The sequence below is a fragment of the Polypterus senegalus genome, chromosome 10 (genome assembly GCF_016835505.1).
Source record: "Polypterus senegalus isolate Bchr_013 chromosome 10, ASM1683550v1, whole genome shotgun sequence".
Taxonomy (NCBI): domain Eukaryota; kingdom Metazoa; phylum Chordata; class Cladistia; order Polypteriformes; family Polypteridae; genus Polypterus; species Polypterus senegalus.
The window spans coordinates 141,560,252-141,577,253 of record NC_053163.1 but is presented as its reverse complement, the minus strand read 5'-3'; the positions used below and the strand labels follow the sequence as shown (position 1 = coordinate 141,577,253).

At 40.9% G+C, this 17,002-nt stretch overlaps 1 protein-coding gene across 2 annotated transcripts; it reads right to left on the bottom strand.

Moving 5' to 3' along the window:
* Positions 1-2,130: 2,130 nt before the first annotated feature.
* Positions 2,131-16,881, bottom strand: amh (anti-Mullerian hormone). Of its 2 annotated transcripts, none has more exons than XM_039766902.1 (6): positions 16,360-16,881; positions 15,856-16,019; positions 15,649-15,769; positions 11,419-11,554; positions 7,124-7,578; positions 2,131-2,866 (listed from the first exon to the last, which is right to left on the bottom strand). In XM_039766902.1, the coding sequence occupies exons 1-6, from the start codon at positions 16,718-16,720 to the stop codon at positions 2,415-2,417; spliced, it is 1,689 nt and encodes a 562-aa protein (XP_039622836.1). In that variant the 5' UTR covers positions 16,721-16,881; the 3' UTR covers positions 2,131-2,414. The 2 variants fall into 2 exon arrangements, with proteins under 2 accessions (XP_039622836.1, XP_039622837.1); XM_039766903.1 differs by having other exon boundaries at positions 7,124-7,575.
* Positions 16,882-17,002: the final 121 nt, after the last annotated feature.

Below are 17,002 nucleotides of genomic sequence, written 5' to 3'. Positions count from 1 at the left end.
AATCCAGGCCAAAGGAGCCCCAACTAAATATTGAGTGCTGTACATGCTCATACTTTTCATGTTCATACCTTTCAGTTGGCCAACATTTCTAAAAATCCTTTTTTTTGCATTGTTCTTAATTGATATTCTCATTTTCCGAGATACTGAATTTGGGATTTTCATTAGTTGTCAGTTAGAATCATCAAAATTAAAAGAAGTACACATTTGAAATGCATCAGTCTGTGTGTAATGAATGAATCTAATATACAAGTTTCACTTTTTGAATGGAATTACTGAAATAAATCAACTTTGTCATGATATTCTAATTTTATGACCAGCACCAGTATATTAGATCCTGTTAGGTTTCCCTTCTATAGTTTTTTTTTTTGCATTTACCAATAATACTAATGCCTCATTCTAAGTCAGTTCCTGCCTTGCACCTAATGCTGCCCTGCAACCCTAAGCTTGAATTTGGTGGGCTCAGTAAACTGATGGATGGATGTAAGAATATCTAACAACTTTTGGACAGCATTGGTAGAAATTCTTGGGCAGTTCCAGTTGCAATCAGAAATAATCAACCCAAACACCCCCTAAAAAAAAATTAAAGATTAAAGTTTTTACAACTAGCTAGATTTTGCCTTTGGCTTTTCTTTATCAGTTGAGTGATTCAGAATATCAACAAAGAAAATGGATGACGTAGTATTCCTGAGTAACAGGATATTATGCTATGTCACAATTATTTAACCCCTATATAACATTGCTGTTTTTAAAACCATCTGCTAATTCACATGTCCTAAAGTGGTGATAAAACATAATAAAATCTTTGGGAACTCCAGGACTGCTCCTTGACTTGCTTCAGCTGTGATGCAAGAATAAACTCCATCCATGAATGTGTTCAAGGTGAGTTGCAATCAATGTTACAACAAAGCAGCTTTGACAGAAATCTGAGATTAGAAATTATTGCATTGCACATGAAGTGTCAGTCTGTAGCCAACCCTGGTCTTTTACAATATATATACACTGTATGTCTGGGGTGAGAAAGGCCAAGCTTTATGACCAGAAGAACACCCTATCATCCCTAAGATCAAGCACAGAGGTGAGTCATTGGTGATGTGGGGATGTTTTTCTGCTGCAGAAATTGCCAATCTTGACCGTCTATCTGGCACCATGGATTCCCAGTAATACTAGGTCATTTTAAAGAGGAACACAAATGCCTTCTTTTGAGAAAATTAACCTTGGTGATCATTGGACAGTCCAGCAAGACAAAGACCTCAAGCACACCTCAAAAATCAACCAAAAGCTTTTTCAGTCCACGGATTATATCTTTGGTGGGATGTAAAGAAGGCAGTTGCAAAACATGGAAGCCATCAAACACATAAGAAATGGGCAAAGATTCCAATAGTGATGTGCAAGGAGCTTTTTAGCTAATTAGAATTTCTAAAGACTAAAGGATGTTCCACAAAGTACTGAAGTTATGGGGTGAATGAAAGTGTTAATGCACATTTGTAAAAAGAATGACATTTTTCATTTGAACTCAAAGCGAAGTCAATTTACTGTCTCGCAATAACTCTTAAGTCAAGGTAGGGAGCATGCACTGGTACAGTCAGTTGCTGCACCCACTACATGATGAAACAACTCAGGATCCCAGTTGGAAACCCCCCAGGCAGTTATGGTAACCCCTCCAGAAATGACCATCTATCTGACGCACCCAGGGGTTAACGTGGGTGTCCCCTTGGCCTGGTCCAGCCACTCGGGTCCCCAACAATGAGGATTCATTGGGGAAACGCGCCACATGGCCGTAGTGCCGTAACTGACGCTCCCTCACAATGCAGGTAATGTGCCTCATTCGGGACTCCATGAGCAACCGCTCATTCGACACACATTTAAACCAATGGTACGCAAGGATTTTCTGGAGAGACACAGTACCAAAAGGAGTCCAGGCTTCATCTCGGGTCACTGGATTGCGTCCATGTCTCACAACCATATAGCAAGACAGGAATCACCAGGACTCTAAAGACTTGGACCTTTGTCCTTATGATATCAGGAACGCCACACACCCCTTTTCCAATGACCTCATGACCCCCCCCCCAGTCTCCCAATCCGTCTACTGACTTCCTAGGAAGTCACCAAAGACATGAATGGTGTTTAAAGATGTGTTTTCTTGTATACTTTATTCGATTCACATCACTCTAATGTCTGTTGAGGTGACAGGGCTGAATATTTCCAACTGCAAGTACATGGGACAGAACATTCACTGCACCTCCAATGGCTGAAGCGAGCACTTGAGCCACTGCACTAATGCTGCTTAAGAGGCAAAACTAAAACACTTTACAAGTTCAAGGGGTTGAAGGGTCACATGTGCACAAGCTTGTCAAGAAACCAAAAAAAAAGATCATAAAGCAGATTTGATAGATTTTTCTTTTTTTTTTGGTATTTTACCTACAGCCACATTTCTCTGCAATCATGTCAGGTTTGTATGACACTTTAGTACCATACTCATCAATCTCTGCCACATACGCAGACTTGTACTGCACTGGCACACAGCAGGGGGGACGCGCCAAACCAGGCCCCTTCTCATGCTGCTTTATGAGCAGAACCACGTGATTATTGGTCAAGTCAGTGCTTGTGGACTGGGGAAAGCCACAGTGGCCCTGGCAGTTGTCAATCGCCAGTTCCTGTGGATAAAGAATATGAGGATATTCATTCAGCTGTACAGTGAGTGGATGCAACATGCACGGCCCTTTCCTGCCTTGGCTGCGGTCTTGGCGAGACAGGCGTCTCGTCTGTCGTCCCCAAAAGTCCAACACCGTCTGCAGGGCTTTGAGCAGGAGCAAGGCATGGTACTGCCGCTTCAGCATGTTGTGCTGCTGCTGAAAAAATGGCACATCTATAAGACAAGTGATTGAGAAAAAAGAGAACGATAACATTTCTAGGTTTCCAAAGAATCTGATGCTTATTTTTAACATCAAGTCAACTTAAGGTCAGTGTTTTTACTTTCTCGTATACAAGTATAGGAAACGTATTGTAATTATCCAAAAATTCGATTTCAAGATTTTGATGAATTTTGACATTTTAGACCTCCCCGAGTCCACAAATTTTTGGAATTGTGTGTGTGTGTGTATTTAAGCCCAATAACTTGAGTACGCTCTCACTTGGGTCAACCAAATTTTGCATACAAGATTAGGCACAAAACGTAGATTGCTATCAGCTTTTGGGTTATTCCCGCTAACTGGAAGTGGTACTTTATCTTTTATTCATGCAGCGGCAGAGACTGATTTATTCATACTTTTATAATAATTGTTCAATATATTATTAATTTGATTTGTTGTTGATGGGTTTTTAATGTACATAATATAACAACATAATCCTTGTCTTGCAGTTTACTCCTCAAATATCCATCCCCCATATCTGAGTATACGAGAAAGCCGAGGGGAGACCACTCCCGATTTTTCAAGCTGAAGTTATTTCTTCCCAAACATGGTTTATATGTATTTGGAATGTAAAAGTGTCTTTTGGAGTTAAGCATTATCTGTACATTTTAAAAAACACATAGCTGTCCATAGAGTTTTATAATTGAAGCCATGGAGCACCAACAGAAAACAAAAACTTAAAAACCTACCAGATACGGCCATTTTTCAAGCCAAGACAGCTAGAGCAGTGAAGAGTATCTCAAGATTATACAAACATTGTTAAATAAATTATACATGTCATTTTGAGCAAAACACACCAATATTATGAGAGTCAGCAATTTTAAAAGACCAGCTGTGCAAGCTACGTCTGCGCTGCTCGTCTCCCTCCTCAATGATCTCTGAATCACACTAAACTGGTCCTGCCACATGCTTGGTGGTACAGTATGTTGGTTTACTTCCATATTTATGCGAGAACTCCACCCAGGGAGGTCATTGCTATCATACAAACACACACAAAACACAGCCGTACCTCGAGAAATACTGTAGCAGAATATGCGATAAAATGATTATTTCTAGTTCCATTTTGGTATCACAAACATGCATCAGAATCATGGAAGGCATGTATTCTTATAGTTTAACTTTTGCTGCTTCAGCGTAAGTTTTTAGACTTGATTTCCAGTGATGTCCCATGCCCTGTGGCTTCCATTATTAAACACCTTTTCAGGCTACATATAGGCAGAAAATGCTCAACTTTAGAAGAGTTTCGCATGGCAAATGCACATCATAAACATGTTTGTGAATAACTTCGACACAAGAAAATAATGAATGTATCCATATATAGCATATTTTTTATATGTTACTTAATACATGCAGCGTACGGAAGATTATTTGAGCAAAACATTAAAGGCAATCAAACGTGTTAAATATGAAATACAATACATTTGCTAGTTGGCTTTTTAATTTTTTTTCATAATTAAACACATAACAACCAAACGATTGATGGTTTTTCACTATGGCGTGCAATTTTTATATCAGTTGAGACCCCTCATCCCACCTTTTGATGCTGATTGGTCAATTGATTACTTTTAGTTTTGGAACTTTTACTGTGGTCTCAAATCGAAATGCAATACATGTGGACAGTGCAGTTTTAGGTTATTTTATGCCATAGCCAAGCTTATTAGCATGTCAACCGACTGCTTGGTAGCTAACTTGTGCAGCTGGGTGTTCCCACCATTATGATCTGCACCCCAGACGAATGCCTAATTCACCTTAATGGTGGTGCCGACCCTGCGTGCGGAGCTACCGCAAAGTGAAATGCAATACATCTGCTTTCCTTTTAGTTATGACGTGCTATCTGTAGACAGGAATTAAAACGCAATAAGTATGCTTTTGTATTGCATTTTAAACTAACAAGAACATTGTGTACCGTAGTGAGAAACAATTTGGTTAGCATGTTTTCAATTATGACACAATAAAACTGTGCCAAAATTAAATAGCACACTTGCATATGTATTGTATTTCAATGTAGTTAACACAATGGATTGCAGTTACGTTTTCCACAAATAACCTTCCAAAGTAATGATGGTTGAGAAAAATTTTGAAGAACACAAACTTTCTGGTATAATAAGCATTTAAGAGACCAATGCTGGACCACAGCAACCACTAAAAATGCCCAATGAAAACATCTCACATTACACATGTGGTATACTCCACATGTCAAGTCATTTACACTTGTTCACATGGGAATGAGTTTTTGAATTGAAGACAGGACTCTTGACCAATGAATGAGGAGAAGAGGAGGGTCTTCAATTCAAAAGCTCATTCTCATGTGAACAAATATTCCTCTGCATGCACAGCTCAGATTTTCCGGAAGTAATTTTTTAGCCATAATTTAGCAAAAAATGTTTACTGTATATACTCACATTTAAGTTCTCCCGTGGATAAATTGGGGCTTGATTTTACCATATATTTTCCGGTATTTTATAATGTCGGTCATATAAGTCGAATGCAAAAAACTCAAGCTATTGGTCCAGGAGATTATGATATGCTAACGCCCACCTGAGTACAGAAGCGTATTAGGGCCGCGGAGAAAAAAAAAAAAAGACACAGGGAAGGAAAAAAAAAAGTGTGTGTGTTGAGAATAAAGTCAATTTCCACTTTAATCTCAATGCTTATTACAAGAATAAAGTCGAAATGTTGACAATATTCTCGATATTTTCACTTTAATCTCAAAGCTAGCTGAGATTAAAGTCAACATGTCGACTTTATTCTCGTAGTTTGTCATTAAAGTAGAACGTCGTAAACGTCATTTTAAAATCAATGTTTAATTTACTAGATTTTCTCAAACCCCGTCATAAGTAACGCAGCACATTAAATGCTTTGTGTTAAGTGTTCCCTGACCCATGTTACTTGGTACATGCTTCTTAAACTAACTTCCTCTCTTCCTCTCCTTGATTTTATTCTCGACATATACTTTTTTTTCTTCACTGTGTCTGTATTTTTTTTTTTCCTTCTCCGTGGCCCTAATACACTTGCATACCTGAGAGATTAAGTATGGAGCACACTGCCTTTTTTTTCCTCTATGCCTTGTGCCTTTGTGACTACACGGTAATAGCCAAACTATTCCGAAGCGACATTTGCACTGTTTTGTGTATCTCATACACCTTTATCTTAAGAGCATCCCTTATCTACGATGGAATGTTCGATTAGAAGAAAATACGAAGCTGGTTTTAAATTAAAAGTTGTTGAAGTGGCGAAAGAAATTGGTAACTGTGCTGTTGCAAAAAAATTCGATGTGTTTGAGAAACTGGTGTGAAATTGCAGGAAGCGAAAAGATGTAAAAAAATAAAAAAAATAAGTGTTGTATTTTTGAATGGGCATATAAGTCGGGGTCTGATTTTATGATTGATTTTTTGGGTTTCAAGACCTGACTTATATACGAGTATATATGATACATTTTGCTCGTTGTGAGCAAACGAGTAGATGAGTTCATGCGTAGATTAGGCAACACAAGTAATGCAAGATTTTTTTGTGCACATTTTTATATCATTTATTGTGGTTCAGCATTTGCCTCCATAGACATCCATTCTATCAGAATGTTTGTTATTTCATTTTCTGTCAAAAGATTACAAATTTTTCCTTGGCAATTACTACAAACCACATGGAGTAACTAAAATACAAAAATAAATAATTTTTTTGGTAGAGTATTCCTTTAATTTGTGTTTGTTTGCAATATGATTGTATTTTTGTCCACAAATACATTTGAACAGGGTGGCACGTGAAAAAGTAGCCCCGCTCATGGTTAGGAGGCCCATCGTGGTTTTAGTAGCAGCAAACATACTCAAGTGAAGCTAGCGTTTTATTGAGTATGTTACAATTTCTGTGCACATGCTACAGACAAGACATGTTGTATTCATTGAAACAGTGCATTTCAATTATGGAGCCGAGTGTTTGTACAAGATCTTTCAAGCTGACATGTAAATGACTATGAAACACATGTGAAAAACTGGCAACTATTAGCTTTGAGGGCAATGCGCCAATACCAAGAAACCCATCCATCATTACTCCAGAGGTGGTCACCAACTCTGTGGATCATTTGGTAAAAAGTCCTCGTAGGACATGTTTGACAGACAGATATGTCACAAGAGGTCATGTCAGCATGTACACCATGATTTGCCAGCTACTTTTTCATGCACCACCCAGTGTCTTTAGTATCTCTGGAAAGCTGGACGTACCTGTGCTGACCTGCTCCATGCCTTCCCAAAGCATTCTGGGATAAAGGCAATACTGCAGAAGTCTTCGCAGCTTGGGAAGAGCATCATGCTTCTGTAGCTCTGGGTGTTCAGATACTGCAGCTAAGGTGGCAGCTAATTTTCTATTCAGTTGGCCTAAAAGGTGCCTGTTCAAGTGCAGCTCTGCACTGTGGTCCACTGTGCGTGGTGAGAAACTGAAGAGAGTAGGGGAGTTGGAATTCAGAAGGAGATGTAGTTCAGCGGGAGAGGAGGAGATGTTCAGATAGAAATGTCTTCCTGTCTTTAGCTGGGCCACATCCCAGTGCAGCTGGGTTTTAGAAGGGATGATAACGGGTTGACCCTCTTCACTAAGGTCTCCAGAAATCACCACTGAGTTTAAGAAGTTCTTTAGCTCTTCTAAGAAGCTACAATTCTTTCCCAGGGGAGAGGAATTACTACTGAAAGTAGAGGAAGCCAGAGGTTCAGAGCTTATGACACAAATTAAAACCCAAAGCATCTTGATGAATGAAGCAAGTGATGAACATTTCAAAACATACTATAAAATACAATACAATGTACAAGGGGGAGTCAAAGTAAAGTGAAAATGGGATTTATCAGAAAATGTAATGAACCTTCACAAAACTCATCATGTCATTTCTCAATGTCATCTCCACCCTTCAAATGCACTGGCAACACCTGCCTGGATTCCAGCAGAATAAAAGGTTTAGTCTCCTCCTCATAACCACTCGGACACCACTTCACTTCACATCGTCATCTGTCTCGAATCGATGACAACCTAGATGGTTTTTTATTTGGCGGTCCAAAAAGATGGAAATCACACAGTGCCAAATCAGATGAATAAAGGAGGATGTGGCAATACCTCAGACTTCAGTTTCTCCAGACAAGCCTTGGTGTTCTTAGCAGCGCGTGTGTCATTGTATTGCAGTAAAAGGATTCCTTAAATCTGCAGTCCTCGCTGCTCAACTCGAATAGCAAGTCACAGTAACCTGCACTAGTGACTGTAGTACCCCTCTGCACATAGTGTTCAACAATAACTCGGGAGCACGAGTGGTGGTGAACAAGACAAAACCTTTTATTCTGCTGGAATCCAGGAAGGTGGTGCAAGGGTATTGAGAAGGGTGGAGACAATATTGAGAAATGACAGCATCAGTTTTGTGAAGGTTCGTTCCATTTTCTGATAAATCCCATTTTCTAACTTTAGCTTGACTCACCTCGTATATCAGAACACATAAAAGGTTTAGGCAATGTGACCATTTCAGACGCAATAGACTAAGTAGAGGTGGAATTTCTCATCAACTCTACCCAGTGTGGTCCCCGGCCGGGACGCCCAGGAGGACCAGAGGAGGGCTTGTGCCTCCTCCAGACTGTGAGAGGGCGTCCGTCCTGGTTATGTTGGGGGCCTCGGGTAAAGGGCTTAGAAGCCCAGCCCTGTAGGGACCCATGGCCACCGCCAGGCGGCGCCCCAGTGCCTGATTATCCCGGGAAGACGACAGGGGACACCTGGACGGCTTCCGGGTGTGCAGCCGGCACTTCTGCCACACGGGGGTGTGTCCGCGGGAGATTGCCGGGAAGCAGCTGGAGCCCATCCGGGTTCCTATAAAAGGGGCCGCCTCCCTCCAGTCATTGGCAGAAGTCGAGTGGAAGAGGACGGAGTTGGAGTGAGGACTGGAGGCGGCCAGGAGAAAGAGAGGCACAGGACTGTGTGGCTTGGACATTGGGGGAATCGGTGCTGGAGGCACTGGGGTTTGTGAGTGCACTGAACTGTAAATATTGTGAAAATAACCGTGTATTGGGTGGAACTATGTTGTCCGTCTGTGTGTGTCCGGGCCAGCGTTCACACCAGCTATTTTGGCTAAATGAAAATCAAATGCCAAATTAAACATAACATTAACAAACCTACCCAATCCAGTTCTCCCAGGTTCTATCCTGTCAACATCAGATGCAAGGCATGAATTAACCTTGCATGGGACAGGCAGCTTCCACTCCCTCAGAGACTTTCACAGGGCTAATTCCAAATTACCAATTAACCTAACACTTTTATCGTGGAGATATGGTGAATTTACAACAAATAAAGCTGAGAAAGAAAGAAAATTCACACAAAACAAAACAAAGTAAATGAAGCTGTTCCTCATGCACTAGGCAGCATTAAACAGAAGGAGTTCTACTACTATAAATGGAAAAAAATGTAAAGGAAATCCTCCCTAAAACAGAATTATACAGTATAAAGGCAGCTCTAGATATTATACACCAGGAAAGATCATAAAATAAAAAAAGTAACAAAAAAACCAAACAGTAATTAAATGGGATAGCATTCACTACAAAAACATCTTTAAATAAAAAAAAAAAGTGTGTTTGATTATTCTCTCTCTCTTTATATAAAGTATATATCTCTATCTATCTATCTATATACACGTGCAAGTAGGAAGCAGCTAAAGGGCACATAGATGAGAAAAATTATAAAATATTATCCAACAACAACATCATTTATTTATATAGCACATTTTCCGCGACTAATCAAATGTTTAAGTAAATATGCGTACAGTGCATCCGGAAAGTATTCACAGCGCATCACTTTTTCCACATTTTGTTATGTTACAGCCTTATTCCAAAATGGATTAAATTCATTTTTTTCCTCAAAATTCTACACACAACACCCCATAATGACAACGTGAAAAAAGTTTACTTGAGGTTTTTACAAATTTATTAAAAATAAAAAAACTGAGAAATCCCATGTCCATAAGTATTCACAGCCTTTGCTCAATACTTTGTCGATTCACCTTTGGCAGCAATTACAGCCTCAAGTCTTTTTGAATATGATGCCACAAGCTTGGCACACCTATCCTTGGCCAGTTTCGCCCATTCCTCTTTGCAGCACCTCTCAAGCTCCATCAGGTTGGATGGGAAGCGTCTGTGCACAGCCATTTTAAGATCTCTCCAGAGATGTTCAATCGGATTCAAGTCTGGGCTCTGGCTGGGCCACTCAAGGACATTCACAGAGTTGACCTGAAGCCACTCCTTTGATATCTTGGCTGTGTGCTTAGGGTTGTTGTCCTGCTAAAAGATGAACCGTCGCCCCAATCTGAGGTCAAGAGCGCTCTGGAGCAGGTTTTCATCCAGGATGTCTCTGTAAATTGCTGCAGTCATCTTTCCCTTTATCCTGACTAGTCTCCCAGTTCTTGCCGCTGAAAAACATCTCCACAGCATGATGCTGCCACCACCATGCTTCACTGTAGGGATGGTATTGGCCTGGTGATGAACAGTCTCTGGTTTTCTCCAAACGTGACGCCTGGCATTCACACCAAAGAGTTCAATCTTTGTCTCATCAGACCAGAGAATTTTGTTTCTCATGGTCTGAGAGTCCTTCAGGTGCCTTTTGGGAAACTCCAGGTGGGCTGCCATGTGCCTTTTACTAAGGAGTGGCTTCTGTCTGGCCACTCTACCATACAGGCCTGAAGGGTGGATTGCTGCAGAGATGGTTGTCCTTCTGGAAGGTTCTCCTCTCTCCACAGAGGACCTCTGACAGAGTGACCATCGGGTTCTTGGTCACCTCCCTGACTAAGGCCCTTCTCCCCCGATTGCTCAGTTTAGATGGCCGGCCAGCTCTAGGAAGAGTCCTGGTGGTTTCGAACTTCTTCCACTTACGGATGATGGAGGCCACTGTGCTCATTGGGACCTTCAAAGCAGCAGAATTTTTGCTGTAACCTTCCCTGTGTTTGTGCCTTGAGACAATCCTGTCTCGGTGGTCTACAGACAATTCCTTTGACTTCATGCTTGGTTTGTGCTCTGACATGAACTGTCAACTGTGGGACCTTCTATAGACAGGTGTGTGCCTTTTCAAATCATGTCCAATCAACTGAATTTACCACAGGTGGACTCCAATTAAACATCTCAAGGATGATCAGGGGAAACAGGATGCACCTGAGCTCAATTTGGAGCTTCATGGCAAAGGCTCTGAATACTTATGTACTGTACATGTGATTTCTCAATGTTTTTATTTTTAATAAATTTGCAAAAATCACAAGTAAACTTTTTTCATGTTGTCATGATGAGGTGTTGTGTGTAGAATTCTGAGGAAAAAAATGAATTTAATCCATTTTGGAATAAGGCTGTAACATAACAAAATGTGGAAAGAGTGATGCGCTGTGAATACTTTCCGGATGCACTGTATATGCAAATGGAAGTCCTAGCAAGGATTTTACACTCATCTTGTTCCAAAATGTAAAACAACATTGAGAAAAAATGATCACAGAAAAGACAGAAAGCACATAGGACCGCACCTGTCATCGACCAAAGACGAGGAAGTGGCCTTGAGTTCATTCGGCAGGAGCAGCAGCAGCTCTGGATTCACGGTGTTGTTACACTCGTCTAACCAGATGAGTCGTTTTTGGAGATCAGGAAGTGAAAGAGGAGAGCCTAATAACGTTGAAAGGAAGAGTTAGAAAAGTATAGCTGGAAAGTACTTAACTTGAGAAAACACGTGCTGTAGGACGTATCATATTACTATGTACTTGGGTCACAGACACGTTCAGTAAGTGATCAAACATTGTACTGAAAGGGCGAGTGCTACTTCCAACTTCAACCCTTTAGTCTGTCAGGTATGGAGGACAGCAAGTTAAGCCAGCAGGCAAAAAGGTGTAAGCACCAATATGAAGTTACTTCTTAACAGGACACCAGACCTGCATGTGCTTCAATGTACCATGGCATAGAATTAAATCCATGGAAGTACATTCTTAGAAAGGGCACTGCCACTCACTTATAAGCGAAGCGTACAGTACACAAATTAAATCAAAACACTACCCAGCCCAAACTTAATGCTGAACACAGACTACGGTGTAAAATCCACATACAGATAATCAAATTTGCATATCTACAGATTTCTTTTTTTACTGTTGAGACAGAACCATTAGGGGGAGTAGCAGCCACCCAACCCAACACAGACAGACACAGGAGGCACACTGCTAAAAACACAAATGTTTTTATTGTTTTTCGCCTCATGGGAAACACCTTCCCTGTTTCCCACAGGCACAACATAAAACTCTTTCCTTCTTTTATTCTTTTCCTCCTCTACTCCTCCCAAATCTGGCTCACCAAATACTGTCCGCTGGCCCCTTATATAAGGCACCCTGGAAGTGCTTCAAGTCCTTGTCGCCCCACGTCCGAGTGCGGCAGAAGAACCGCACACACAGGCTCAGGAACAGCTGCAGTGCCCCCCTGGCAGCACCTCTGGATCCCAACAGGGCTGTAGACAACTCCATCTCCCATAAAGCCCTGTGGGAGCCGGAGTCACCACTGCAACCCATGGGGGCTGCCGGGGGAGGTAACGCTCTGACCAGGCTTGCTCCCACCGATCCTTCCAACAAAGAGGTATCCTGTCCAGGTAAGGATCCCAGCCATCTGTGACACTGTTCTGTACAAATTAGATCCTGAAGACATCCAGATGAGAAACAATTCATGTAAATGGAGATGTGATAAGCAGAACTCTTCTGAAAGACTAACCTAGCAAAGCGACCACCCAACCTTATTACTGTACATGTACTGAAGCACACACTCCCTTGGAGGATTTTACATTTTTTTTTGTTATAAAGCATTAAATCACAGTGGATTTAATTTGGCTTTTTTAACACTAATCAAAAGTGCCCACTGATTTCTGCAAAGTGATCCAACGGAATCACAAATCTAAAATAAAAAAATAATTGGCTTGCATAAATATTAAGATGGTCATGGTATAAAGCAATGAAAGGCAACCTTTTTCGAGTTGCGGCGCACTAAGTCCAAAAATTTTCTTTCGCGGCGCACCTGAGGGACTGCCCATGTCACGACGACACAATCTATGGACAATCGCCAATAAAAACAGTTAATTTTACAAGTTTGAAAGACATTTTATTAATAAAGGAATCAAAGGATAAATCTTACATTTAATTAATGTGAACATTGAGATTGTTTTTCAGCACATATGAGATTGATGCGAGGATCAATTTTCGAAAGACAGACGCGCATTTCCTCGTCGATCATTTGAAGTCTCTCGCGTTTCTTAGACTTCATTTCCGTAAGTGTGATGTGATCGGTTTTTCCAACATCATTTTTTTTTTAAAAAACATTATCTTTTTAATCAACCAAAAGTTCAAAAACACTAGAAATTTTAAATATTTTACAAAGGTTTTCACAGCGCCCCTAGAAAATTCCATGGCACGCACCGTTTGCCCGACAATGGTATAAAGTATGGGCACAACAGGCACTGGCAAGGGGCCCACAATGTTTCTGATGCCTATGTATGTTACTGTTTTGCTGTCAAAACAAGGGTCCCAGCGCACTACTTTGTCAGGGGGCCTATGATGCTGCCCACCCTCCACAGTCATCACTGCTGCAGCCAATTGGTTTCAGAAGTCACAGAATTACTTGAATTGAGATTACCTGTCTGGTGTTTCCATTGATTGCAGCACAAATGTAACTGTATGTGGAAGGGCCAACTTGTGGGCTAACCTACACTATGAAGACAAAAAGAACAATCCATGAAAAACGGGCCAAAAAGCACAAGACAATGAATGGAGACAAAATGTACCCAAGTCATCGAATGTCCCTTGAAGTCCAGTTAAGAAAAGGAAAGTGTACAAATCTGCCTAAAGCCGACTGTTAACAAAAGGTGAGTGAGTGTGCAAAAACTAGAGAGGGAGACCACTGAGAACACTAAAGGAGTGACAGGTTACAGAGGGTGACATTGGAGAGACTGCAGCAAGGCACATGGGAGACTCTGAAGTCAGCCAGTGGAAAGTTCTACAGTCTGAGGAGACCTCAATTCAGATTTCTGGCCAACAAACTAAACAGTAAGTTAGAACATGGCGCATTATCCAAAACACACCATCCCACCCCCTTGGTTTATTGTGATTGTTATTATTGCATTAGGGTTTTCTATGCTTATCCAGGGCCACTTTTTAACATAATTCTCTGGGTTTACTATCTCAAGATTGTTGATTTAATGCTAATAGTAATTGGACTGTATTGGCAATAGATATCTCAATTGTATTCCTTGCTGGGGGGCTTGTTTTGTTTAGGACGTGCTTGGTCTCTAGGTATGCGAGAAGACTGGGACTTTGTGAAGGGAGGGTGGGTGATTAGAGAGAGCTTGCTCTCTTTCTCCAATCTATCCTTTTAATCCTTATAATTATAAGTGCCAACGTAACAATAGGCTTCATGGCAGTAACTCCTGGGAAAATTGGAAATTAAGGTCAAAGCTGTCTTATTTTCAGTTAAGACTACTAAATGACAACAAAAGTTCAGAAGCAATGTCTCAAAGACTGGACAGTTAACTTTGTGAGCTGGAATGTTAAAGGACTAAATCATGAACTAAAGAGGAAAAAAAAAAGTATTTTCTCACCTAACAGGTCTAAACGCTAAAATAGTATTTTTACACTTATTAAGCAAGGATCAGTTTCGGCTGCACAAATGTTTACAAAGCGTGAAGCGTGGTGGTGGCAGCATCGTGCTGTGGTGATGCTCCACTGCAGCCGGCCCTGGAAGAATTGAGAGTTTAAAAGGAAAGCACCAAAATAGGCAGAAATCCATGGTGGAAAACCTGATGTGGTCTTCAAGACACCTGAGCCTTGGAAGATCTGCTTTCCAGCAAGACAACAACCCCAAGCAACACAGGAATGGCTTCAAAAACAACCAATCGGAATGTCCGGGATTGGCCAAGTCACAATCCGCATCCCAGTCCAATTGAGAACTTGCAGCTGAACTCGAAAAAAAGCTCTTCACTCACAATCCCCATGACACCTGACACAGCTTGAGCAGTTTTTCAAAGGAGAACAGGGAGAAAGTGCAGCATTCAGGTGTGCAAAACTGATAAGAGAGAGGCCTGTGCACACCAACCCAAGGCTGACATGGCTGCCAAAGGTGCATCTATTAAATACTGATGTAAAGAGTGAATACTTCCGTGATCAACTATTTTGTGTTTTATATTGGTAAGTTGGACTACTCTGCAGCTATTTTCACTTTGACATTAAATTGTCTTTGAGCATTTAAAGAGGCTAAATTTAATCCACTGCGATTCAACGTTTTTCTGAATAAAATTTGAAAACTTCCAAGGGATGAATACTTTTAATTGGCGCAGTCTGTTCACTCTGCAGTGCACCAGTGTGAAAGTAAACTTTGATTAATTCATCAGGAACACAAAGATTGATATTGTGTCCATTGCTCTCTTAATGAATCATCCACTCCAAAGTTAGTAGATGTTGGTGGACCACTGTCAAATGCTAGCCCCTTTAACCTTAAAGAAAAACCACATTTGACCAAGCATCACAGCAAACTGTAGGGGTGAATACTTTCTACTTCTATTGTCTGTAGAAACAAATACAATGGCTACTTATTTACATTGTGTGATGCTTGATTTCCACACTGTTTTGTGTTTGTTGTTTTCATACTATACATGTATGGATTCATATTTAGAATCAAGTCAATGCAGGAAAAGTTGACCATCAGATTTTTAATCAGTGTAGAGAAGGCGAGCTCACCGTACGTGCTGTCAGAACTCCGTAGGGAGGCCATGAGAAGGATCTCTGCCTGCTTTTGATTTCTCAAGAGCTGCTCGGCATTCACAATGAGATACTGGGTCTCCATGGAAATGCATGCTACCTGACAACCAAGAGAAGTGTCATGAATCCTCAAAGGAAATCCAACTGAACACATGCTAATGAACAGCAGAAACCTGCTTCACTGACCTGCCGATCCTGGGATGAGGTGCTGCTCGTAAAAGAGAGGTTCAGGGTCTCCCCTTCATTGAAGGCTGTGCCAGGGAGGTAGAAGATAAGTAGAGAAGTGAGCGCATTCTGGATGGCTGGGGTCTTCCTAAACCGGAGATGAATCTCCAGCCCATGTTGTTGCACTACCAAAAAACATTTTTAAAAAAAAAATCAATAAGGTTCAAGATATGAGTGGAGGAGCTTTAAAAAGACACCCACCTGGTCAAGGGAATATCAGGGCAGATGTAAACCAGTTGCCTATTTAGTAACAAATAATATGGAAACGTCAAGCATAGTTTTAACACTTTTACACTGGACACGTGCCTTCACAACTATTGACATACTAGTGGTTGTCAGGCTTTCCCATGTACATTTTCCTAAAGCATTGTTTTCAGAGAACATTATTCTAAACCCGAGTGAGAGAATAAATGTTTGAACCCCACACCACATTTACTGTACATTATATCACCCTGGCATTATTACCTTTCATAAGCTGCTCAGTCAGCAGGCTACCATCCTCATGCAAGAGATATGGCAGGGTTGACAGAAGGGCTGCCTGATCTCCTTGGCAGGAGCCAAACTGCAATGGATTCCCTTGCTCTTCTTTTAGCCAGAAATGGCGAAGGTCTGCAAAAAGCTGCCCACGACGTTCTTCCATTGAAGAAGACAGACATTTGTCCTTTTTCTGTGCAGATAGAAGGTTGGAGCCTTTTCCTTGAAAATGTTGATCCAGAAACTCTCTTCCCAGAACTCTCTGTGGCAAGGAATCTCCTCTAGAAGACAGTAAAGGAACAACTTGAAGGATGATGAACAGCATCAGGAAAGTAGCCTTAAAAACATTCATGGCAGCCTCTCCAAGGAAGTGGTGTAATAAAAGCAATCGGGTTGTCTGCTTAAATTAAAAGGGCTTACAAGTGCTTGAAAATGAATGTGCTAAGACAATAAAAAATTAAATGACAGAAAGGGGCTTTTGTCAAAGGGAAAAAAACATTGAGAAAAAGGAACAAGAAAAAAAAAATCCTGATTCTCGTCCAAAGCAAAAAAAAAAAAAAAAAAAAAATCCCACTCAAGTAAGAAGTAAAAGTTTGCATAGTAAGAGGAAAGAAAGCTATTTTAGTCTGCCTGC

Bases quoted from the DNA above. Each gene is read 5' to 3' on its own strand.
- amh (XM_039766902.1), bottom strand. From the start codon at position 16,720: ATGAATGTTTTTAAGGCTACTTTCCTGATGCTGTTCATCATCCTTCAA. The intron at 11,555-15,648 runs GTGAGCTCGCCT...CAACGTTATTAG, and splicing joins GAGTTCTGACAGCACGTACG to GCTCTCCTCTTTCACTTCCT. The intron at 2,867-7,123 runs GTACGTCCAGCT...CTTGTCTTATAG, and splicing joins CATGGAGCAGGTCAGCACAG to ATGTGCCATTTTTTCAGCAG.